This window comes from Phacochoerus africanus, chromosome 3 (genome assembly GCF_016906955.1).
Source record: "Phacochoerus africanus isolate WHEZ1 chromosome 3, ROS_Pafr_v1, whole genome shotgun sequence".
In the NCBI taxonomy this organism is placed as follows: Eukaryota; Metazoa; Chordata; class Mammalia; order Artiodactyla; family Suidae; genus Phacochoerus; species Phacochoerus africanus.
Window position 1 is genome coordinate 30,433,975 of NC_062546.1, and position 24,190 is coordinate 30,458,164.

Below are 24,190 nucleotides of genomic sequence, written 5' to 3' on the forward strand. Positions count from 1 at the left end.
GACGTTCACAACTCCCACTTCCGGTCACCCATGTCCGGCCCTGCCCGGCCCCGCAACACCCGAGGGGACGATAGTGCGGCGGGGCGAGCCGCCGCAGGGAGCAGGAGCCAGGGCCGGGCCCGCCCGGGCGGCCGCCAGGCCCGGGCGTGGGCGGGGACGCGGCAGCAGCCAAGTGCAGCCGCCCACAGTGGTGATGGTTGTGGCGGCAGCCTAGCCACGTGACCCAGATGGGCGGAAGCGGAAGTGGAAGTGCCCTCCTGCAGCCCGCACTAGGCGGGTGTCCGCTCCGCGCTGGCCAGCCACCTCCTGCACTGGCCATGGACTGCTACACCGCGAACTGGAACCCGCTCGGGGACTCTGCCTTTTACCGGTGAGCCGCCCCGCCCTGCCTCCCACGGCCCACCTTACCTTGCTCGCTAGCTGGCTTAGTCTCCGGGCGGAGCCGGCAGCGTAAGTCCCCGTCTCTACGGGCGCTGGGGTCCGCCCCTCGCCGGCTCTATCCCGGCGTCTACCACTTAACGCACAGCAGCCTAGGGCCCGGCCTTCCCCTGTTCCCGAGAAAGAAACTAAGGCACAGCCGGTGGTCACACAAGGAGGGGTACAGCCCAGCGGTGAAGTCCAGGGCTGTCAGCCTCCATAAGGATGCTTGGATCACGTTGAGGGTGGCCGCCCACAGGTGACAGTGAGTGCCGAGTCTCCTGCCAGGAGGTTCTGCGGAAATCAGACCACAGGGGCGCTCCTAGGGGGGAGTAGACCTCACGGCGGGAAGGGTAACAGTGCTAACCAAGACTGGGAGAAGGAAGCGAGTCGTCAGGGAATCCAGGGACAGGGCGAATGAGGACCCCATGTTGGAGCAACCCTTTCATGGGAGTCGTAGAGTCCTAAACCACTAATCTTTCTAAAGTGTAGACCAATAACGTCATTACCCTGGTTAGGATTTTTTTCAGTGACTTCTCTTTGAAGTAAGATAACGTACAAATTTCTTTTTGTGTTATAGCTGTATAACTCTTCAATCTCATTTGCCTTTTTCCTACCGAGTCTGTGTTCCAGTTGCAAAGAACAGGGCTCCCACACAGCACGAAGTTAAAAGGCTCCCTGTGTTTGCTCTAGCCTGCGGTTCCTTCTGCAGGACCTGCCTTTTCCCTCTTTACCTCACTGGAGAATTTTTGCTCATCCTTCAGAACTTAGTTCAAGGGTTCTTTCTGAAACTTTCCCTGATCTAATCTCAAAAGAGTTGACTTTCACCTGACCTTCTCTTTGGGCCTCACAGGACCCAGTGCTAGGGTCTGTTATGAATGACACAGTAGGGAAATATTTGTATAGGTTTCTTCTGCTAAACCAAATTCCTTGAGGGCTGAGAGCATATTTCTTGTATCTCTTTATCTCCAATGCATATTTAGAACGGTGTCTCCTATGTAGTAGTTGCCTAATAAAGTTTTTTTTTTAAGACTGTTGATTGTGACTAAAGATCACCAAGACGTTGCATTGGGGTCTTATTTCAGTAGAAGACAACTGTTTGTGCTAGTGAAACTACCATTGTTGTTCACATATTAAAACTTTTCAATGTCGTTTTTGTATGTTTGTTTGTTTTGCTTTTTAGGGTCACATTTTGCAGCATATGGAAGTTCCCAGGCTAGGGGTTCAATCGGAGCTGCAGCTGCCAGCCTGCATCACAACCACAGCAATGTCGGATCCAAGCCCTGTCTGCCACCTTCGCTCTAGCTAGCGGCAAGGCCAGATGGTTAACCCACTGAGCAAGGTCAAGGAAAAAAACCCACATCCTCATGGATACTAGTTGGGTTTGTTTCCACTGAGCAACAGTGGGAACTACTCAGTGTAATTTTTGATCCACAAAATATCAGCACTTAACATTTCTGAGATGGACAAATGCCTGGTAGCGATTTTTAGAGATCTATTGCACTTGCTGTTTATTTCTAATTCTTTTCTTTTTCTTTTTTGGCCACCCCATGGCTTATGGAGTTCCTGAGCCAGGGATCAGATCCAGCCACAGCTGTGGCAATGCTGGATCGCTAACCCACTGTGCCAGGCCAGGGATTGAACATGTGCCCCAGTGTCCCAAGACATCACCAATCCCATGGTGCCACAGCAGGAAATCCTATTTCTAATTCTTATATCTTATAAATATACCTATACAGTGTGAAAAAATTGTAAAAATTTAATTAAAAAATCAGTAAAGTCGGTAGGAAGTGACAGTGATTTAAACTTTTTTGTTGAGAAGAGATACCAGGTGACATAGTCAGCCATGTAATTTACAACATAGCATAGACTTTTAAAAATATTAACTTGTATTACTTTTGAAAATACATGTTGCCTACACAGGCATGTTAAATAGGAAAATTTTGCAAATGATGACCTCATTGCCAGAGAATTTTCTATCATGTGAAGTCTTAACTTTGTTTATACACCAATAGAATTTCAAATGAGTATAAGTGTGGAGTACATGACAGACATGACCTGTGTGGCTAGCCTACTTACCTCTGCTGTTCGGCCAGCACAGGTAAAGGTAGGCTATAAGGAGTAGAGGTGTAAGCCTTGCTGCAAAGGATGTATTATTTTTTGTATTGGATGTTGAGCCTTTTTGATTTACTAGGCACTGTGCTAAATACTTTATGTATATTAAGTTAAGTCTCACAACCCCATGAGGTAGGTATCATTATTTTAACCCCATTTTACTGATGGGGAAACTAAGGCACAGAGAAGTGAGGTGACCAGGTTACACAGGTATTAAGCAGTGGAGCCAGGATGTGAACCTAGTCTCCTTCTAGGAACCTGTTTAAAGCATCAGGGTTTTGCTTTTAAGCAGGAAAATAACGTAACATGTTTTAGCTTCTCAACCAGAGTAGAGATATGATAGGTACAGATACTTGGTTTTATTTGTACTTGTGCATACCCTTATGCCAGGACTTAGTGCATGTTCAAATAAGTGAATGAATGATAAACAAATGGCAGCTATTTCAAGTCCTAGCCACAGGGTGGTATTCTTTTTCTTTATTTCATTTTTTGGCTGAGCCCAAGGCATGTGAAAGTTCCTGGGCCAGAGCTTGAACCTGTGCCACAGCAGTGACCAGAGCTGCTGCCGTGACAACACCAAATCCTTAACTTGCTACACCACAAGGGAACACCAGGATGGGATTCTTTCGCATTGGAAGTAATGTTCTGGAAGAAATTACTAATTTGGGAGGGCAAGGAGAGGGAATTAGTTCTTACAGGGCTCCAGAATTTTAGCCCTTCCCCCTTCCTTTTGACTGTACCTGTGGCTCGTGGAAATTCACAGGCCACGGACTGAATCTGAGCTGCAGCTGCAAACTGTGCTGCAGCTGCAGCAATGCCAGGTCCTTTCACCCGCTGCACCCAGCTGGGGATTGATCCTGAGCAGCAACCTGAGCCACTGCAGTCAGATTCTTAACCCACTGCACCACAGGGGCAACTCCAGTATTTGCTTTCTTGCAACTGGCTTATTTCTATTAGCATACTGTCCTCAAAGTTCATCCATGTTGTGGAATTACCAGAATTACCTTCCTTTTTAAGGCTGAATAATCCACTGTAGGAGTTCCCGTTGTGGCTCAATGGAAATGAACCCAACTAGTATCCCTGAGGACACTGGTTCGATCTCTGGGGGATTAAGGATCCGGCATTGCCATGAGTTGTGGTGTAGGTCGCAGATGAGGCTCGGATCCCACATTGCTGTGGCTGGGGTGTAGGTGGGCAGCTGCAGCTCCGGCTTCACCATTAGCCTGGGAACTTCCATGTGCCGCACCTGCGGTCCTAAAAAGCAAAAAAACAAACAAACAAAAAAACAATTTCTGTTGTATACGTAAACCATGTTTTATTTATGTATTCATCCATCACTGAACACTTGAGTTGCTTCCACCTTGTGGCTGTTGTCAATAATGCTGCTGTAAACAATGATGTACGAATATGTCTTTGAGACCCTGTTTTCAGTTCTTTGGGATATGTACCCAAAAATGGAGTTTCTGGATCCTATGGCAATTCTGTGTTTAATATTTTGAGGAACTATCCTGTTTTCTATAGCAGCTGCACTGCTTTACATTTCCAGCAACAGCGCACACCAGGGTACTTTAGCAGTAGTTATTTTTAAGGCAGGCTGGAGCCAGAGGATTTCAGAGGTGATAGTGGACTCTGCAGGGCCTGGAGATTTGGGGGTCTGTGGATTATTCCCCAAAGTTAGACCTGTGTTAGCGCTTCTTTCTCCCCTGCGGTCTGATAGCCCAGCCTGGAGAGGGTGGAGATGATCTCTTCTCTCACACGCTTTCCCAGCAGCTCAGCTGTACTTCAACAGGGATTTCTTCTCCGTTTCCCAGAGGAGGCTGAAATTGAGACTGCTACACCGGCCAGGTGTAGTGATTTTCTGGTGTTAGAAAGCAGGGTCGGAGTTCCCTTTCGTGGCTCAGTGGTTAATGAACCCGACTAGCATCCATGAGGACGAGGGTTTGATCCCTGACCTTGCCAGGTGGGTTAAGGATCCGGCGTTGCTCTGAGCTGTGGTGTAGGTCGAAGACTCAGCTCAGATCCCGAGTTGCTGGGGCTGTGGCGTAGGTTGGCAGCTACAGCTCCGATTTGACCCCTAGCCTGGGAACCTCCATGTGCTTTGGGTGTGGCCCTAGAAAAAAAGACAAAAAGACCAAAAAAAAAATAGAATGCTGGGGTCCACTTACTGCTGCCGTGGGGATTTCCACTTCTGGGACCTGCGAGTAGAGGAGAAATGTGTAACTGGCCTTCGTTGCTGAAGGTATGGCCTATCCTTAAAGTCCTCACCTCTAGACTTTCCTGCAGTGCTACCCTCACTCTGTCCACCCATACCCCCATGCCTAACTCAAGGCGCAGGCCCTGAGAAGCCTTCTTCACCTTGAAGCCTGGGGGAGGTGGCCCATGCTTTGCTTCCTGCCCCTTACTCGTGTGCTGCCTTCAGAGGCTCTGCCTCTTTCCTGTTCCGGTCCGTGTCAGTGCAAACCTCCTCGACTGCGTCCCTCACCGATTGTATGATTGGACACTTTGGGCCAAAGCCTCCTAGGCTCACCTTCCAGGGTAATTTAAGTGGCCACCTGGCTTCATGGCTGCATGAGCTTTACTCAAGCGATTTTTGTCCACCTTAGCCACGCACTCAGCTCTTGTGCTCATCCAGAACTGCTTTACCTCTGAAACATGAAATTCAGACAAGGCCCTGTCCTCATTGACACTGATGCCTCCTAATACACCTGTCCTTTGACCTCACTGGGATCCGCATCCACAGAACCCTCTGTTCTCATTGTGTCCACGCAGAACCCCCTTCTGCAAATGCATCCCTCTCTGTCCAGCATGGCATATAGCCATGCTCGGTTATTTCAGTTTCTTGCTTTTTCCCTTCGTCCTTCAGTTGCACCTGCCTGGCACAGGAGCACCTCACAGCATGTCAGCCACTCGTCGTGTCTCTGCTTGTACCCACTCTGCCGAGGGTCACACACCGGCAGGACAGGTCTACTACAAATCCGTGGCCACCAGCCTTAACTAGGCCCTCACAATCCTCTTCTATGGGGCCAGCTTACACTCACCACAATGGCTCTACCTTTTCTTTTAAAAGATTACACAGAGGAGTTTCCATTGTGGCTCAGTGGTAACAAACTTGACTAGTATCCATGAGGATGCAGGTTTGATCCCTGGCCTCTCAGTGGGTTAAGGATCCCATGTGGTTGCAGCCGTGGCTGTGGCTGGGAATCCACCCCTAGCCTGGGAACTTCCATATGCCACAGATTATATGAAGCCGCAGTTACTTGTAATCAGTTCAGATCTTTTGGAAATATTGAAGACTGAACCTCCTCGGTCCCTCCTCCCAACTGCTGACTCCCGCTCATGCTTCCCAAGAAGCTGGAAGTCATTGCCTGGGAGGGCCTAGGCTCCCCACCCCACGGCCACATCTACCTGTTGTGTTCCCAACTTGCTAAGGAGATGTGCCCTTCTCTGAAACCATGCACTGTCCATCCACACCCTCCCTCAGCCACACGTTTCTCCAGCTGTTGTTATCCATGACCCGCTGCATCAAGATCACCCAAGGTGGAGTTCCCGTTGTGGCGCAGTGGTTAACGAATCCGACTAGGAACCATGAGGTTGCGGGTTTGATCCCTGCCCTTGCTCAGTGGGTTCACGATCCAGCGTTGCCGTGAGCTGTGGTGTAGGTTGCAGACGCGGCTCGGATCCCGCGTTGCTGTGGCTCTGGCGTAGGCCAGCGGCTACAGCTCTAATTCGACCCCTAGCCTGGGAACCTCCATATGCTGCAGGAGCGGCCCAAGAAATAGCAAAAAGACAAAAAAAAAAAAAAAAAAAAAAGATCACCCAAGGTGCTGGCTACATGCGGCTTCCTAGGCCAGCTCTACTCCTTTACCTCTGGGGCGAGTCCGGGGAACTTGATCTGTAGTTTAGCAAGCACCCAGGTATTTCTTTCCTGCAGGAAGATTCGAAGACCTCCACTGTACATTGTTTTCCACCATCCCTACCTTCAAGAGCTCCTATGAGATGCCAAGTGCTAGACTCAAATCTCCCCACCTACCAGAAAACTCCCCTATTCAAAAAATAAACAAGTCCTTCCTCCTCACCTCGTCTTTCACTTCCCCACCCCAAAGGTCTGAAAACTGCCAGCACCACATGCTTCCTTTCTCTCTCTTCCCTCCGACCTTTCCCACGCAATCACCCTGTTCTCAGGGACATCCTGTTACTGGACACGACTGTTAGTGTCGTGTCCTGTTAGTAGGCACAGCTCAGATCTCATTCAAGCTTGGCTGCCTGGAGTGTCGGATAGAGGTGACCTACCTCCTTTGTTGGCATTTGTATTTAACCTTTTACTGTAAAAAATTTCAAATGTACAACAAAGCAGGAATAGTAGAAAGAACACCTATAGCCATCATTTAGGCTTAAAGATTAGTTAATGTGTTGCAGTATATTTGCTTCAACTATTTTGTAAGTTTAAAAACATTAAGAAAAAGTTCAACTATGCATAAGTGTACTAAAAGTAATATGGGGGACATCCGTGTGCTCATCACCCAAGTTTCAACAAGGCAGCACTTTGCCCTTCTCTTTTCATCTACCTGCCCTGCCTCCCCAAATACACATTTTTGGGGACTATTTAAAAGCAACCCCTGTGGAGTTCCCTGGTGGAGCACTTGATTAAGAATCTGCCATTGTCAATACTATGGCATGGAGTCAGTCCCTGGTCCAGGAACTTCCTATGCTATAGGTGCGCCAAGATCAAAAACAAACCCCAGGCATAGCTTTTCAATCAAGTACATTTTCTGCTGTATTCTAAAGTAAATTAGAGTTATAACTTTATTTATTTATTTGTTTGCTTAGTCTTTTTAGGGCCTCACTGGCGGCAATGTGGAAGTTCCCAGGCTAGGGGTCAAATGGGAGCTGTAGCTACCAGCCACAGCCACAGCAACAGCCACAGCAGATCTGAGCCACATCTGTGACCTACACTGCAGCTCTCGCAATGCCAGATCCTTAACCTACTGAGCAAAGCCAGGGATCAAACCCACATCCTCATGGGTACTAATCAGGTTCATTATCACTGAGCCCCGACGGGAACTCCAAAGTAAATTACAGTCATAACTTTAATGTGCTTTACTTTGGAAAAAATAAAAAAGTTTCCTATAAAAACTACAGTACTGTTTCTATTGCACACCTAACAAAATCAACATTTAATATCTTCTAACAACCAGTCCTTCAGACTTCTCCAGTTGTCCTCAAGGTGTCTTTTTTTTAATAACTGGTTTGTTCAAATCGAGAATTATTCATTTGCTTACCTCTCTTAATTGTCTCTTGTAAAATTGAACCTCATCATCCTCACTCTCCCCCCACCATTTGTTTTCATGACATTGACTTGTTTAAGAAATCAAGTCACTTTTGGAATGGTACCACTGCTTCTTCGTGGTGCCTTTGAATTTCTTGCTCTTTCATAGCCTGTATTTCCTAAAACTGCATGTTAGATCTAAAGGAACTGCGTGTAGATCAAATTCGGGTTAACATTTTCAACAGAAATGCTTTGTAGGCAATGTCCTGGCATCATGTCTGAAGGCATCATTGTATCAGATTGTCTGCTGGGAGGGAGGCTGACATTGACAAGTATTTGGAGGCTGATGGCCATATCCTTTGTCATAAATTGATACATTCCCCCTTTGTGATGAGCAAGGGATCTGTTGAATGTGACACTAGTTATATCAATACAGTTCTAATTAGGAGACAAAAACCATACAGTGATTAATTGAGGGAAGTTCAATATAAGACTATTAAACTATGATAACAAAGTAACTATAAGAGGAGTTGCCCCTGTGGTTCAGCAGTAAGGAACCCAGCTAGTATCCATAAGGACACCAGTTCGATCCCTGGCCCCTCTCACTGGGTTAAGGATCCCGGGTTGCGTTGAGCTATGGGGTAGGTCAAAGACACAGCTTGGGTCTCACATTGCTGTGGACACAGCATAGGCTGGCAGCTACAGCTCTGATTTGACCCCTCATCTGGGAACTTCCATATGCCACAGGTGCCGCCCTAATCCCCCCGCCCCGCCCCCGAGTGCACACACACACACACACAAAAACAAAGTAACTATAAGATAAAACTTTCCTGAAGATAAAGGAAGGATAAATTGGAAGAGGGGGGGTGTCCTCCCCAAGCTGGGGTTCCAACTATGCTTGAGAAGGTACAGTTGCAACCCATTGGATGGTGGAGGAGTTGCTGGTTTGCCTGGGCCAGTGCAAGTCCACAGTCACTGGGCAAGCAGGAGGCAGCACTCTCAGGCACTGGTAGGGCACAGATGAGCCTTAGCTGGTGGCCAGATTCATGGACTTTCACAGGGAGTGGGAGCACTAGGGTGAGCAGGAGACCTGCAGCATGCAGTGTGTTGTGCAAAGAACTACAGAAAGGTGGATGCCAGGCGCTGCCAAGGCTGAGGTCACCAAGGGGTTGTGTGTTCAGGGTACATGGTTGGGACAGTGTCACCAGATGTTCTCATACCTACACTGCTGAGTGACCTTGTAGCTGTTGGAAACCACCAGAGAGCCCCTTCCTCCTACAGTGTTCCTACACTGCAGGGCCCTCTACTGAGAAAGCTTAATATCTGGCTCATGGTGGAACTTGTATTGAAGGGTGAGTCTGGAGCTGGGAGCCGATACCTTGATAACTGGCACAGTCTGCCCTTTGGCTGCTCAGCTTCCACATGTACCCTCTACCCACTTTGGCACACCCTCACAACGAAAGAACAGCTGTATTTCTGCTTAACAGGATACCACCATCCTTCTTACAAGTAAACTACTTTTTCCAAAAGCGAGAAGACATATAGTCTTAATAGTCATTGTATTAATCATTGTATTAGTTACTCCTCAAATTGAATTACAGTCCCACTGAATATTCTCTTACCTAAAAATTAAAATTTGAAGTTAACCTCCAATAATTTGGATAGAAAATAAAAATGGGAGTTCCCGTCATGGTGCAGCGGAAACGAATCCAACTAGGAACCATGAGGTTTTGGGTTCGATCCCTGGCCTCGCTCAGTGGATCAAGGATCCGGCGTTGCCGTGAGCTGTGGTGTAGGGTGCAGGTGAGGCTCAGATCTGGCATTGCTGTGGCTGTGGTGTAGGCTGGCAGCTACAGCTCTGATTCAATCCCTAGCCTGTAAACCTCCATGTGCCGTGGGTACAGTCTTAAAAAGATAAGAAAAAAGAAAAAAAAGAAAAATGGGAAGGAGAGAAGATAATGGCTAGTATATTCATATAAGCACATTCATTTAACAAGCTCAAAGAAAATACTCAAAGTGACTACTGTATTCATTTCTGTAATTGGTCACAAGGTCGTTGTTGATATCTGTGGCTTCTTTTTCAGCTCCCCATCCCATGTTTCCCTTGCCCTAGGCCAGAACCTCCACTGCTCTGGGTTCTTTACATAGTTAAGTGAGCTAAACCTCGGTGATGCTTCTTTTTTTGGTCGCTGAGGTTTTCATTAACCTTTCATGTTAGACATGGAAGTCCTAAGAGGTGCCCCCGAGGAGCCCCTGGGTTTCAGACATAGTCCTCCTTGTCTCCGTTATGTAGCAGCAACTTGATTTCCCCTTGGCAGTCAGGATAATCACTTCAACCAGTGAATTAACCCCATTTTCTTGCCTGTTGGTTCAGCGGCAGAAGGAGCCCCACATGGCAAGGAGGCATTCTTACCTTCCAATTCAGTGAATCCTTTGTTGTGTCCAGTAGTGAAAACATTCTGCCCTTAGAGAGGAAGTTCTCCAAACCAGTAGATCTCAAAAGTTACTGAAACTGAAAGCAATGTTTTTATAAGAGAGTCATTAAGTGTAATAATGAGAGGAGCCACTCCCACTTCCACCCCTTGATTCTGGGCTCCAGGTAATCTGACTGTGGAGGAGATAACACCGTCTTTGATGCAAAGCATGAACTTGCATCCTGTAAGACAGAGCCCCATATTTTTAGGATGCTGTCTCCCATTTGGCTCTATAACTGCATCATCAGTAAATTTAGGTTAGCCACCTCTGGGAAATGGGGCATAAGGGTAGTTGATTTCAGGAGTTCCCATCATGGCTCAGCGGAAAGGAATCTGACTAGCATTCATGAGGATGCAGGTTCAATCCCTGGCCTTGCTCAGTGGGTTAAGGGATCTGGCTTTACAGTGAGCTGTGGTGTAGGTCACAGACATGGCTCAGATCCCACCTTGCTGTGGCTGTGGCGTAGGCCGGTGGCTACAGCTCCTGATTTGACCCTTAGCCTGGGAACCTCCATATGCTGCAGTTGAGGCCCTAAAAATATAAGCAAACAAAAGAGTAATTTCAAGGACCTGAGCCTACTACTGCACTTTGCTGTACAATTAGGTCCTGGCTTAGTCGCAAGTCTTTGCGGAATGCTGCAATGGTAGGTGAGATGTTCTCTGAGCCCACAGATGGTAGGCATTACAGGTAAGGAAGACAGACCCACATTCAGAATATGTATCCCAGTGAGGACAAATCTTTGCCCCCTCCAGGATTGAAGAGGTGCAGTCTAATCAGTTTGCAGACCGATTCCCCCTGGGAATGGTGCCATACTGCTGTCTGCTCTTGGCTGATTGACCACTCAGCAGTAGTGTTAGCCAGGTCAGCCTTGGTGAAGGAGGCTTCCCAGACGTCTGCCTCAAGTGAGGTTAACAGAACATTTTCAAGCAGAGGGAGGTGCCTCCTTGGACACAGGAGGGCAGGCTACTTCTACTGGTGAGAAAGCCTCAGAAGGACTTGGGGGTTCAAGCTTGCGTGTTTCATCTGGGTCTAACCAGATGTCTCCTTTCCCCATTTCAGGATCCCTTTCTTTTCTAATTAGTGCCCTCACTGTCACATGAGAAATGACGTGCTGGAGAATTCAACTGTTGTCATTTAACAACCCACACAAACTCTAACTTTGATTTTCAGCGGGAGCAGGTGTATAGCTACAAGAAATAAGAGATTCTTTTAGGCTGTTACAGAAACTTTCTGCTTCTCAGACCATGGCTTTACCTGAAAGTTAATAGACCTAAACTTGTCACTTTCTCTTTGTAAATGTCCACGTGCACTCAGAATTACCCACCCTCACCACAGCCCTTACAGTCATCATTCTTGCTATACAGTAAAGCATAGAAGTCACTCCCAAAACACGTGTTTTACTTGGCCTTTCACCGCAGTGAACTGCAGCTCGATTAATTGTGATACTGCTGCATGCAGTGGATTATTAGCACCCATTTCCCATTGGCAGGGAAGTCAGCACCACACTCAAGCCCCAGCACATGACCAAAGCAACCCCCAAATCCCATCTTTCAGGGGGTAGCAGGGCACAGGGGAGCAACAACTAGTGGCCTGTGGTGTGGGCGTGCAGGGGGAGTTGGGGAGCTGGTGCAGGCAGCCTGGAGCACACAGGGTCTGAAAAGCAAGCCACAGCCAGCGACTGGGTGCCTGATTGTGCAGAGGGGGTCAGTGGAAACACGCGAGGGCACAGGCCGGGCAGCCAGTGACCATCTTGGCATGCAGAGGAAGAAGGACCTAGCATAGGCAGAAGGCCAGGAAGGCTGTGTCTGTCCAAGGAGCCATGGGAAGGTGATCACCAGTCTGGGTGAGCCTTGGAGGTTGCTGAGTGGCTGGGTCAGGGTGCCACCAGATGTCTTCACACCCTGGCTGCGGCTGACTCCCCTGCTGGAAACTGCGGGAAATCCTCTCCTCCTGCAACGTCTCTCCAGCGCCCTCTACTGAGGAGGATCACTGTGAAGGAGAAATGCTTAAAAGAATAGTGTCTGTTAACACACACAGGTACGGAAGGGTGAATTTGGAGCTGAGCCTCAATGCATTGATTACTGGCATTCTAGGTCTGTTGGAGTATCTATTTTCCCATCTGATTTCGTCTGAGGATATTAGTAACAAGATGTCAAAAGAAATGCATGTGAGGTTAAAAAATTCAGATAATGCCTACAAATCATCAGGCTCCCAATTCCCCTCCCCCATTCACCACCCTCCCTAAAGGGAACCACTGTCTCTGGCTTAGTGTAGAGGCCTATGAGAGTTTTTCCATGTATTTACACACATACGTGTGATTGCATGTAAATATGCTTATGAAAATATGTGCTTTTTATTGTGTAAATGGATTCATATGTTTCAGACTGAGCAGCAGTTGCTTTTATTTACTTAGCAATATATCTTAGCGATCACTTGATGTCAGTATACTTAGTCACCTTGTTAATAGCCACATAATATTCCCCAGCATGGACATAGAGTAGTTTATTTATGTGCATTTTGACGGGCATTTAAGGAGATTTTTCCAGGATTTTTCCTTTTTTTCTTTTGGTTTTTTTATGGCCGCACCCACAGCATATAGAGGTTCCCAGGCTAGGGGTCAAATTGGAGCTGCAGCTGCTGGCCTACACCACAGCCACAGCAATGTGGGAGCCAAGCCACATCTGCAAACTACACCACAGCTCACAGCAACACCGTATCCTTAACCCACTGAGTGAGGCCAGGGATCGAACCTGCGTCCTCATGGATGCTAGTCAGATTCATTTGTGCTGAGCCATGATGGGAACTCCTGGATTTTGTTGTTGTTGTTGATGGGGAGCTATTTTAAACAGTGCTACAGTGAATTCCTACCTTTGCGTACTTCGTGCAAGTAATTGTATAGGTTAGGCTCTTGGAAGGAAATTGCTCAGAGGGCACACACATTGAAAAGTTGGGGAGATGGTGCCTCCTTTTTTTCCATAAGGGTTGAACCATTTCACTCTCCCACTCATGTGTGGGAAGATGTTCATTTTTCCACATCTTTAGCAATATTGCATGTTGTTTATTATCCTGTTAATTTTTGCCATTCAGATAGCCAAAACATAAAAATAACTTTTAAATTAATATTTCCTAGTCATTAAATATGTCTATTCATATCTTTTGACTATTTTTCTATTGTGTTGTTTCCATTGATTTGTAAAGGAGCTCTTTATATTTTCTCCATTACAAGCCTTTGTTACAGACGTTACAAATTTTCTGTCAGTGGTCACGACTTTTATGTACTAATTTTTAACTTACATATTTTAAGTTTTTATGTACTAAAATCTATCAGTCTATTCCTTTCTGTGTCTTGCTGTGAAAGACTTTTCCATGGTTCACATTATGAAAATATTCACTTACATTTTCTCAAGTTTTTTTATGTGTAGTTTTTAAGTATCTTCACATAAAATAGTTATGATAAAGCCCTTGACCATTTTTATTTTATTTTTATTTTTATTTTTTACAATTAGAGGCTTTTTTTATTTTTAAGAACAGTTTTCCTTTTCCACATTTTTTTTCTCCTTTTCATAGTTTGTCTTCCTAGTTTGTTTTTGGTGGATTTTTTCAATGTATAAAATTTGTAATATTAATTATTTTAATAAATAACCATGAAAGTGGTTTAAAAACTCAGTCTCATTCCCATCCCTGCTCCTCTTTAACTGATTCCACTCCTCACCTGCAAGTAACCACTGTTTTGTGGATTCTTGGAAATTTGCCCAGAGCTGCTTTTTCAAATAGCAGCAAATGTAAATATGTGCTTTTACCTCTTTTATATAGAAGTACACAAAAGGTCTTAATTTTTATTTAGACTCATGTTCGTTTTTTTCTTAGAGACTTCCAGGTTTTATATCATGTTCAGAAATTTTTTTACTTTGAGATTGTAAAAATAAGCAAGATTTGTTCTGATACAATTTTTTTTTTAATTTTTAAGCAGTTAAATCTTGAATTCCATCTGGAACTCTTTTATTGTAGAGATTACATAATGAAATAGCATTTATTGTGATTCTTCCCTTATGATTCATTGTCTCATTTCAGGTATCAATTTGTACCAATTTGAAGTGCCATCTCTATTATATACTCTATTCCCAGGTCTTTTTCTGTATTATTTTCTTTTCCATTGATCTATTTGCTTATTCCTGTGCCAAAACTAGTTTTAATTTACTTTAATTTTTAAGTGTATTTGATAATCTGATGTATATCTGTTCTCATATTTTCAAATGTTCTTAAATACTATCCAGTATTTTCTCTTTCAGATGATCTTTTTTCTCCCTACATGAACTATAGAATCAGTTTGTGCTTCCTTCCCCACCAAAAATTTGGGGTGATTTTTATTGGAATTCTTGTGCACCCATAGATCCTTTAGAATTTTTCTTCATGTTTTCTGTATCCTTGAGAAAACTTTGATTTCACACCAAAAAAATTGTGTTAGATTTATTCTTGGGTATCTTATAGTTTCATTGCTATCATGATTAGGATTTTTTTAAATTAATATTTCTTTTTTTTGTTGTCTTTTTGCCTTTTTTAGGGGTGCTTCTGTGGCATGTGGAGGTTCCCAGGCTAGGGGTCTAATTGGAACTGTAGCCACCGGCCTGTGCCAGAGCCACAGCAACGCAGGATCCGAGCCACGTCTGCGACCTACACCACAGCTCACAGCAACGCCGGATCCTTAACCCACTGAGCAAGGGCAGGAACCGAACCCGCAACCTCATGGTTCCTAGTCGGATTCGGTGACCACTGAGCCCCAACGGGAACTCCTAAAATTAATATTTCTTTCTTTTTTTTTTTTGGTTTTTGTTTGTTTGTTTGTTTGTTTTGTCTTTTTTGCTATTTCTTGGGCTGCTCCTGCAGCATATGGAGGTTCCCAGGCTAGGGGTTGAATCAGAGCTGTAGCCACCCGCCTACGCCAGAGCCACAGCAACTCGGGATCCGAGCCATGTCTGCAACCTACACCACAGCTCACGGCAACGCCGGATCGTTAACCCACTGAGCAAGGGCAGGGACCGAACCCGCAACCTCATGGTTCCTAGTCGGATTCGTTAACCACTGCGCCACGACGGGAACTCCTAAAATTAATATTTGTAATTAGTTCTTGCTATGGTGTAGTAAACTAATTGATATAGAAAAATATATTGATTTTTGTTGATCATTTACTGAGCTCTTTCATTCATTGCTCCATAGACTGCTTAGGATTTTCTAAGTAGACAATCTCTTATCTCCTTCCTTCTCCAAAATAGAAACCTCACTTTATTTATTTATTTTTTTCTTATATTTTTTTGGCTAGAATGCCAAGAAGACTCTCAATAGAAGGAAATGATGGGCATCCTCCTGATCCTTAAAATGTTACTGCTGACTCCCCTCCTTCTTGAACATTCTCTTGGTGTCCTGGAGAAGTGCCCACTTCTTCTCTGTCCCCTTTTCCTCACCTCCAACCATCACATGATGGCATGCCTCAGGCCTCCTGCTCCCATCTTCTCATACAACCCACATCTCTTGGTGATCCATGCATGCTCGGATTGCAGTCATCTCGTGCCAGTTTGTAATTTCAGTTACCTCCTGTGAGCCAAGCATTCACAGATTGGCATCTGCAACCCAGGACTCTGCCCAGCTCTGGGCTCACTAAAGTGTTCCTCTTGGATTTCTTTCAGGCACTACTCACTCAATCCCTCTAAAACTGAGTTCATTATCAACAGGCGTTGAGCTGGACCCCTGGATATAAAACCCATAACCAGATTCCAGGTTAAGAACCAGAGATAGAAGAAAGGCTGCCTCCTAGAGGGTCTTATTTCCTGCTAATAAAGGCCCAAGCCAGCCACCCCGGCCTCGTCCCACCTAACTCTGTGCCCTGGCTATTGGCCACACAGCGTGCCCTGCCAACACCCTCTGCTCCCTCACCTGCTGTCCTTAAGCATGCATGTGGTCACTGGGCCTAGCTGGACCTAGTCATCAACTCCCTCCCGCCCCCCTGCTGCTCAACTTTCCTGTGGAGGACAAGTCAAGGCTTTAGGGGCTCCTCTGGGGCTCACCCCATCTGGAGGCTAGTCTCTGCTCATCTTGGTGTGCGCAGGAAATATGAGCTGTATAGCATGGACTGGGACCTGAAGGAGGAACTCAGGGACTGCCTGGTGGCTGCTGCACCCTATGGGGGCCCCATTGGTAAGTCACCCCTCTGTCACCAAGGGAGGGACTCAAGGTCTTTGATTCCTGGGGGCCTTGCTATTGGGTTGTTCTTGCTGGCACATGCTACCCACCCCCCTCTCCATCCTACTGAGATGCTTTCTAATTCTGGTTCTCCTGAGGCCTGGCACACACAGGCCGGGCCGAAGGAGCTAGTTCTTAAATGCTCCTTCACATGGACTGGGCCTGGGCAGCTAGGACAGGAGGTGTCTTCTCAAACTGCAGCACTGCTGAGGAACCCCTGGCGGAAGGAGAAGGCTGCCAGCGTGCGGCCGGTGCTCGAGATCTACTCGGCTTCTGGCATGCCTCTGGCCAGTCTGATGGTGAGCGTTCTGCCTGCCTCACGGCTGGGGCTGGACAGGGTTCTGCGTCCTCCCGAGGACAGCCTCTGGATCCTCCCTCTCCCCCACAGTGGAAGAGCGGGCCCGTGGTGTCCCTGGGCTGGTCGGCCGAGGAGGAGCTGCTCTGCGTGCAGGAGGACGGCGTCGTGCTGGTGTACGGGCTTCATGGTGACTTCCGGAGACACTTCAGCATGGGCAACGTAGGGCCCCAGGGGGCTGGGGGAAAGGGATGGAGTCTGTGCCTCTGTGGCTCCCTCAACCTACGTCCCCCTCTCCCCAGGAGGTGCTCCAGAACCGGGTTCTAGATGCCCGCATCTTCCATACCGAGCTTGGTTCTGGGGTGGCCATCCTCACAGGGGCCCACCGCTTCACCCTCAGCGCCAACGTGAGCGACCTCAAACTCCGCCGGATGCCAGAGGTGCCAGGTGGGCCCAGACACCCCCGAGACAGCCTGCAGCACCCAGATGTGCCTCCGGTCCCGGGGACCCTCAGGGGCAGAAGCTCTAGTCAGCCTGAGGCTGTCCTCTTCCCTGGCCACAGGTCTGCAGAGTGCACCCTCATGCTGGACCACGCTGTGCCGGGACCGAGTGGCACACATTCTTCTGGCCGTGGGACCTGATCTTTACCTCCTGGACCATGCGACCTGCTCCCCAGTGGTGAGGGGCCCTGGGTGGGAGAGAAATGGAGGGTCTGGGGAGGCAGAGGTGAGGCTCTGAGAAGCCAGGCTCTCTGGTGTCCTTCCTGCCCCAGACACTCCCCGGCCTGGCCCCAGGAGTGAGCAGCTTCCTGCAGATGGCTGTCTCCTTCACCAGCCGGCATCTGGCACTCTTCACAGACACAGGCTACATCTGGATGGGCACGGCATCCTTCAAGGTGTGATCCTGGGACGACACAGGGGCATCGTGCCTGGTCCGGGAAGGATCTTTTGGGGGAAGGGGAAGGGCTTTTCAACCAGACTAGTGACTCCTGGGACAGGGCTGTGACATTCCCTGCACCCTTACAGGAGAAGCTGTGTGAGTTCAACTGCAACATCCGGGCCCCCCCGAAACAGATGGTCTGGTGAGGATGGGGGTGTTATGCTGGGGGTGGCAGTGGACATAGTCTTGTCTCCTGGGACAAGTTGATTCATCCTGGCTGCTGACCAAGCCATGTGGAGCCTGTGTCTTGTCCCCTCTGCCAGTGCACATTCGAGGGAACCCCAGCCCCCTCTGGGCTCCAGATGCCCCGGGAGCTGACAGCAAAGGGTGACGGGAACAGACAGGTCAGCCAGAGGAATGGGAGGAGGGGCAGGGTCGTCACCAGGCAAAGTGATATAAGCAGCAATGTGGGAGATGAGGCTGTGGGTCAGGCATCCTGTGTGTGTCCCACACGTGTGTGTGTGTGTGTGTTGTGCTGCCCATAGGTGCAGCCGTCCTCGCAGCAAGGAGAGGGCTGTTGTGGTGGCCTGGGAGAGGCGGCTCATGGTGGTGGGTGACACACCTGAGAGCATCCAGTATCCTTGGAGGGCTGCCTGGGGGGTGAGGGAGGGAGGGTCGCCTGCCCCACCCCATCGCTGAGGGCTCTTGTGAACCTTGACCAAGCTCAGGTTTGTGCTGGACGAGGACTCCTACCTGGTGCCTGAGCTGGATGGAGTCCGCATCTTCTCCCGCACCACCCATGAGTTCTTGCACGAGGTTCCAGGTGAGGCCCTCATGAAGGCACCAGCTGACCCGGGGCAGGGACTCCTCGGCACCACAGCTGCCTGGGGGCAGTGCAGAGGGAAGGGCTCTGAGGCAGGGTTGAGGGTTTTCTGACTCACCACCTCCCTCTCCCAGTGGCCAGTGAGGAGATCTTTAAAATCGCCTCGATGGCCCCCGGAGCGCTGCTGCTGGAGGCCCAGAAGGAGTATGAGGTAAAGGCCTAGGCTTCTCCCTGAGCCCAGGATGCTCTCCTTCCCCTGCTCGGCCCAGCCCTGCCCCTGCAGCCTGGTGCTACCTGCCAAGACAGGGGTCTGGGCAAGACACTGGGCTGTGCTGTGCTAGGGAGCGCTGGCTCCGGTGGATTGAAGGGACATAGTGTCCTCCATGTGATGGGCAGGACCAGGGAGTCCCCACTACCCCCAGGCTAGGCACAAGTCAGGGCTACCATTGAGAGGCCTTAGGGCCCCTCACAGGCAATTGTGGGCAATTGGGGGCCGGGTGTGGCCGCCTTGGGTGATGGACTGGGTGGGCTGTGGCCTCTGTAGCCCACTCAACCAGCCATTTGAACCACAGCCCAGAGGGGTTGGGGGCCAGACATGGGAGTGTTCTTGGTCATGATGCCCTGCCCCTGGCACCCTCCCCCTCCCCCAGAAAGAGAGCCAGAAGGCGGATGAGTACCTGCGGGAGATCCAGGAGCTGGGGCAGCTGCCCCAGGCCGTGCAGCAGTGCATCGAGGCTGCAGGACATGAGCACTGGCCAGACATGCAGAAGAGTCTGCTCAGGGTTGGCTTGGATGGCAGGGCTGGAGGGAGGGGGTGCTGGGCAGGGGTGGGCTGGCACAGAGGAAGCTCTGTGTGACTCTCTGGCTCTTCTCAGGCGGCCTCCTTCGGAAAGTGTTTCCTGGACAGGTTTCCACCCGACAGCTTCGTGCGCATGTGTCAGGATCTTCGTATACTCAATGCCATCCGGGACTATCACATCGGGATCCCCCTTACCTATAGCCAGTATCCGCAAGTGTGTTGACAGGGTGTTTACTGCTGGGTGGAAGGGCCAGGGGCGGGAGATGCTGCCTGAAGGTCCTTGGCAATAGGACTTGTCCCTCAGCCACATCCTTAACCGACTAAAATACAGATACAAGCAACTCACCATCCAGGTGCTGCTGGACAGGTATAGCAAGCCCAAGGGTGCTGGGAGGAGGGCCGGGGCGGGCAGGCATTGCACCCCTGGCGGGCTCTCGTGGTCCCTGCTCCTGACCCATTTCCTTGGGATCTGGGAGGCCTGAGGTACAGGCTGGGACCACTCCGCCCTCTTTCTCTTTCTATCTCCCCTCAACTCATGCTTCTCCCCGCCCCCGCCCCCCCCCCCTCCGCTTCCCTGCCAGGCTTGTATTGCGGAGGCTTTACCCCCTGGCCATTCAGATATGTGAGTACCTGCGGCTTCCTGAGGTGCAGGGCGTCAGCAGGATCCTGGCCCACTGGGCCTGCTACAAGGTGAGAATGTAGGACAGAATTCAAGAGCATTTACAGGCTTCCAGACCCTGGTGAGGTGGAGGAAATAAGAGGTGCAGAGCTGAAAGGATGGGTCCTGATTGAGACAGTGGGGCTGGAGGTGAGAGGGTGAGAGCCAGGTGTGTGTGACACTACCTTCTCTGCAGGTACAACAGAAGGATGTGTCTGATGAGGATGTTGCTCGGGCCATTAACCAAAAGCTGGGAGACACGCCTGGCGTCTCTTACTCTGACATTGCTGCACGAGCCTATGGCTGTGGCCGCACGGAGCTGGCTATCAAGGTATGGGTGCCTAGCCCTCTCCAGATGCTCTGATGTGGGCACTGGAGGTGTCCAGGCCACCTCCTTCTCTCTGTGCCTTCCTCCCTGCCCCACAGCTGCTGGAGTATGAGCCACGCTCTGGGGAGCAGGTACCCCTTCTCCTAAAGATGAAGAGGAGCAAACTGGCACTAAGCAAGGCCATCGAGAGCGGGGACACTGACCTGGGTGAGCAGGGTCTGGGTGAGGGCAGGGTTGGGGTCCCTGGGCTGAGCACGGGGCAGGACTGGACCCCCCCCCCCCACATCTCACTTTATCTTTCCATAGTGTTCACGGTGCTGCTGCACCTGAAGAATGAGCTGAACCGAGGAGACTTTTTCATGACACTTAGGAATCAGCCCATGGCCCTGAGTTTATACCGACAGGTGTGTGCGGTTGGCAGGGCAGGGCTGGAGCCTCAGAGCTCCTGAGTTGGCCTTGCTGACTGCCTGCCTGCCTGTGGCCCCAGTTCTGTAAACATCAGGAGTTGGAGACACTGAAGGACCTTTATAACCAGGATGACAACCACCAGGAGCTGGGCAGCTTCCACATCCGAGCCAGCTACACGGCAGAGGAGGTCTGAAGGCCGAAGGGGGGGTGGGGCCTGCAGGCTGCGCCTTGGCCTTGCTCTTTCTGCAGCAGTCTAGGCTTTGACTGTGGCTCACACCCCATCTGGTCCTCATTGTTGAGAGAGAGCCTGAGATGTGAGGCCAGGATGGGGGTTGGGCCCAGAGGAGCTAGCCTTCCCACTCGGGACACCAGAGCTGTGTGCCCGGCCGGAACAAAGGGCTAGGAAAGAAAACCACAGCCTGGATGGGGAGGGCCCAGGTCCTTCGTGCTGTGCACTCAGGCGTCTCTTCTTGCCCTTGCAGCATATCGAGGGGCGAGTTGCAGCTCTGCAGAAGGCAGCCGAAGCCTTCAACAAGGCCAAGAACGACTTTGCAGCCAAGGTTTGGCCCGTTCTTCTCTAAGACTCTCCTCTCCTCCCTCTGCCCAGGTCTTCCCTCCTTGTCCCTCTCATCCCTGTCCCCAGGCCACAGAGGATCAAATGCGGCTCCTGCGACTGCAGCGATGTCTAGAAGACGAGCTAGGGGGCCGGTTCTTAGACCTGTCTGTACACGACACAGTCACCACCCTCATCCTTGGCGGCCACAACAAGCGTGCAGAGCAGGTGGCACGTGACTTCCGCATCCCTGACAAGAGGTAGGTGAAGACCTGGTCCACGTGTAGGTCCCAGATTCCTGCTGCCCCTCCTGCAACACCTCCATGCCCAGCTTTCCCACAGGCTCTGGTGGCTGAAGCTAACCGCCCTGGCAGATCTGGAAGACTGGGAGGAGCTAGAGAAATTTTCTAAGAGCAAGAAATCCCCCATCGGCTACCTGGTGAGGCGGGGCCCTCCCTCCACCCACCTTCAGTGAGGCGGCGCCGGGGAGGGGACCAGGATCAGAGACAGGCCGATGGTCTGTTCCCACATTCGTTCAGCTGCCCTGCAGAGCTAGTGGGCACTTCCTGTGTATGCTCGTTTGTGGGCCAGGCACATGGGAGGCTGGACCCCACTCTGCCTGCAAATGTTGGAGGGAGGGAGGCTGAGCTGCTTTCCCCAAGGAGGAAACCACAGGGGACACCACGTGCCTGAAGAAAAGTCCTATTTTGAATGGGGGTGGCGGGGCACAGGAAGGGCATGTTTGTGAGCAGTAGAGGCTGTTGGTGGGTTTGTTTTCTGGGGCAGGTGGTTCAGAGGTGTGGTGGGTGGGTGGGATAAGGGCAGCCGTGAGAATACTCAGGCCCTGGGAGGACGGGGATTGCCTGCTGTGAGGGGCAGCAGCGGGTGGGAGAGTGGACACAAGGAAATAATTGGTCCTAAAGCTCCAGCAGATCTTTGATTTCGGTGGTTTCTGCCCTAGGGATGTTGAGGTCACAACTGTTGCATGTGTGTACTGGGTGGGGATGGGGGGTTATACATACTGAAGGGCGTATAAAATACATTGGGATAATATAGCCCCTGGGCATTGCTTATAAGAGAGAGGACAGGAGGGCTCTGCCTTATCCTGTCCTTCCACCCTCTTCCTATCCTAAGCCCTTTGTGGAAATCTGCATGAAGCAACACAACAAATATGAGGCCAAGAAGTACGCCTCCCGCGTGGGTCCTGAGCAGAAGGTCAAGGCCTTGCTTCTGGTTGGGTGCGTCTGCAGAGAGCCCTGAAGAGGGTGGGTGGCTGAGCCTGTGGGCTGGTGAGAGGCATGGTTTGTGCCCTTGGGCAGCCCAACACCATCTCCCCTCCTGCTCAAACCCCAGGGATGTGGCTCAGGCTGCAGACGTGGCCATCGAGCACCGGAACGAGGCAGAGATGAGCCTCGTGTTGTCCCACTGCACCGGAGCCACAGATGGGGCCACGGTGGACAAGATTCAGCGGGCCCGGGCACAAGCCCAAAAGAAGTGAGGAGCCCACCTGCTCGTCTCCCCAAGCCCTGATCCTGGCAGAAATGTCTCTGCTCATCTAGCTCCGACCCCAGAGCAAAGCTGAAGAGCTGGGGTGGGAGCCAGTTCTGATTGTAAATAAAGTTGGAATATTTGAGAGTGTTTATCTTACGCAGTCCAGTCTAAGCAGAGGCAAGTGGAAGGCATGTTTTGTGCTATCCCTCCCCATATTCTTTCTCGGAGCTATGAGCTTGAGAGGACTTTCCTGATAACTACGAAGAGGTATTTGTAAATATCACTGGAGAAGCTTCCTTTCCAGTCCTGATACAATCAGACAAAAAAAAAAAAAAATCTTGCAAGGGGTTACAAGGCAAATTGTAAAATTGTGATGCTCACCACTTATTACACGAGTCAAGAATTTGAACATGATCAAGGGGACGGTTTGTTCCACAATGTCTAGGACACAGGGGAAAAGACACAAAGTGGGGGTGACCTGACAGCTGGGGGCTGGAATCCAAAGACTTGGCAACTCACGTATCTGGCAGTTGAAGCTGGTTGTTGACTGGAACCTTACTTGTATCATCCAGAACACCTACAACCTGTGGTACCTCACAACGTAGCAGCTGGGTCCTGGGTCCTGAGAGAGCCAGGTAGAGCTGTGCTGCCTTCCCTAACCTAGCTTTGGATGTCAGTCTCATACCTGTCATATTCCGTTTGTCAAGTCAGGCACATATGCCAACCACACCCAATTCCTAGGAAAAATAGATGCCACTTCTTTTTTTTTTTTTTGGTCTTTTCGTCTTTTTAGGGCCGCACCCACAGCATATGGAGGTTCCCAGGCTAGGGGCCTGATTGGAGCTGTAGCTGCCGGCCTACACCACAGCCACAGCAACACCAGATCTGAGCCACATTTGCGAACTCAACCACAGCTCACAGCAACACTGGATCCTAACCCAACTGAGCAAGGCCAGAGATCCAACCTGCACCCTCATGTTTCCTAGTTTCCACTGCACCACTACGGGAACACCAGGTGCTGCTTCTTGATTAAGGAGTAGCAAAGCCTCAGAAGGGTGTTTAGGACTGGAAATGTGGCCAGTCTGGGATCCCAATCTGGCACAGCCTATAAGTCTTAGCTCTTAGAATCAATGGACACCTCAGGAAAGGAAAGGAGATTCCCCAAACCAGGGTCATTCTGGGATTTTTTTTTTTTTTTTTTTTTAGTCTTTTTAGGGCCATACCCACAGCATATGGAGGTCAAATATGGAGCTGTAGCTGCTGGCCTACACCACAGCCCCAGCAACTCTGGATCTGAGCCACATCCGTGAACTACACCACAGCTCTTGGCAAAGCCAGATCCTTAACCCACTGAGGGAAGCCAGGGATCAAAACCACAACCTCAGAGTTTCCAGTCGGATTCATTAACCACTGAGCCACGATGGGAACTCCCATTCTCCAGCTTTTTTA

General features: G+C 49.7%; 1 protein-coding gene across 3 annotated transcripts; it reads left to right on the forward strand.

Annotated features, from left to right (window-relative positions):
- Nucleotides 1-217: 217 nt before the first annotated feature.
- VPS16 (VPS16 core subunit of CORVET and HOPS complexes) lies at nt 218-22,883 on the forward strand. Of its 3 annotated transcripts, XM_047771468.1 has the most exons (24): nt 221-370; nt 16,374-16,462; nt 16,709-16,806; nt 16,896-17,024; nt 17,105-17,249; nt 17,365-17,480; nt 17,575-17,697; nt 17,828-17,883; nt 18,227-18,316; nt 18,410-18,504; nt 18,639-18,715; nt 19,155-19,286; nt 19,380-19,507; nt 19,635-19,670; nt 19,885-19,993; nt 20,158-20,292; nt 20,388-20,496; nt 20,596-20,693; nt 20,777-20,884; nt 21,180-21,257; nt 21,341-21,510; nt 21,593-21,689; nt 22,385-22,488; nt 22,604-22,883. In XM_047771468.1, the coding sequence occupies exons 1-24, from the start codon at nt 228-230 to the stop codon at nt 22,746-22,748; spliced, it is 2,610 nt and encodes an 869-aa protein (XP_047627424.1). In that variant the 5' UTR covers nt 221-227; the 3' UTR covers nt 22,749-22,883. The 3 variants fall into 3 exon arrangements, 2 of the variants coding, with proteins under 2 accessions (XP_047627422.1, XP_047627424.1); XM_047771466.1 differs by having other exon boundaries at nt 220-370; nt 20,388-20,693; XR_007133893.1 differs by lacking the exon at nt 22,604-22,883 and having other exon boundaries at nt 218-370; nt 20,388-20,693; nt 21,582-21,689; nt 22,385-22,416.
- Nucleotides 22,884-24,190: the final 1,307 nt, after the last annotated feature.

Bases quoted from the DNA above. Each gene is read 5' to 3' on its own strand.
- VPS16 (XM_047771466.1), top strand. From the start codon at position 228: ATGGGCGGAAGCGGAAGTGGAAGTGCCCTCCTGCAGCCCGCACTAGGC. The intron at 19,508-19,634 runs GTATCCGCAAGT...ACTAAAATACAG, and splicing joins ATCCCCCTTACCTATAGCCA to ATACAAGCAACTCACCATCC. The intron at 22,489-22,603 runs GTGCGTCTGCAG...CTCAAACCCCAG, and splicing joins AAGGCCTTGCTTCTGGTTGG to GGATGTGGCTCAGGCTGCAG.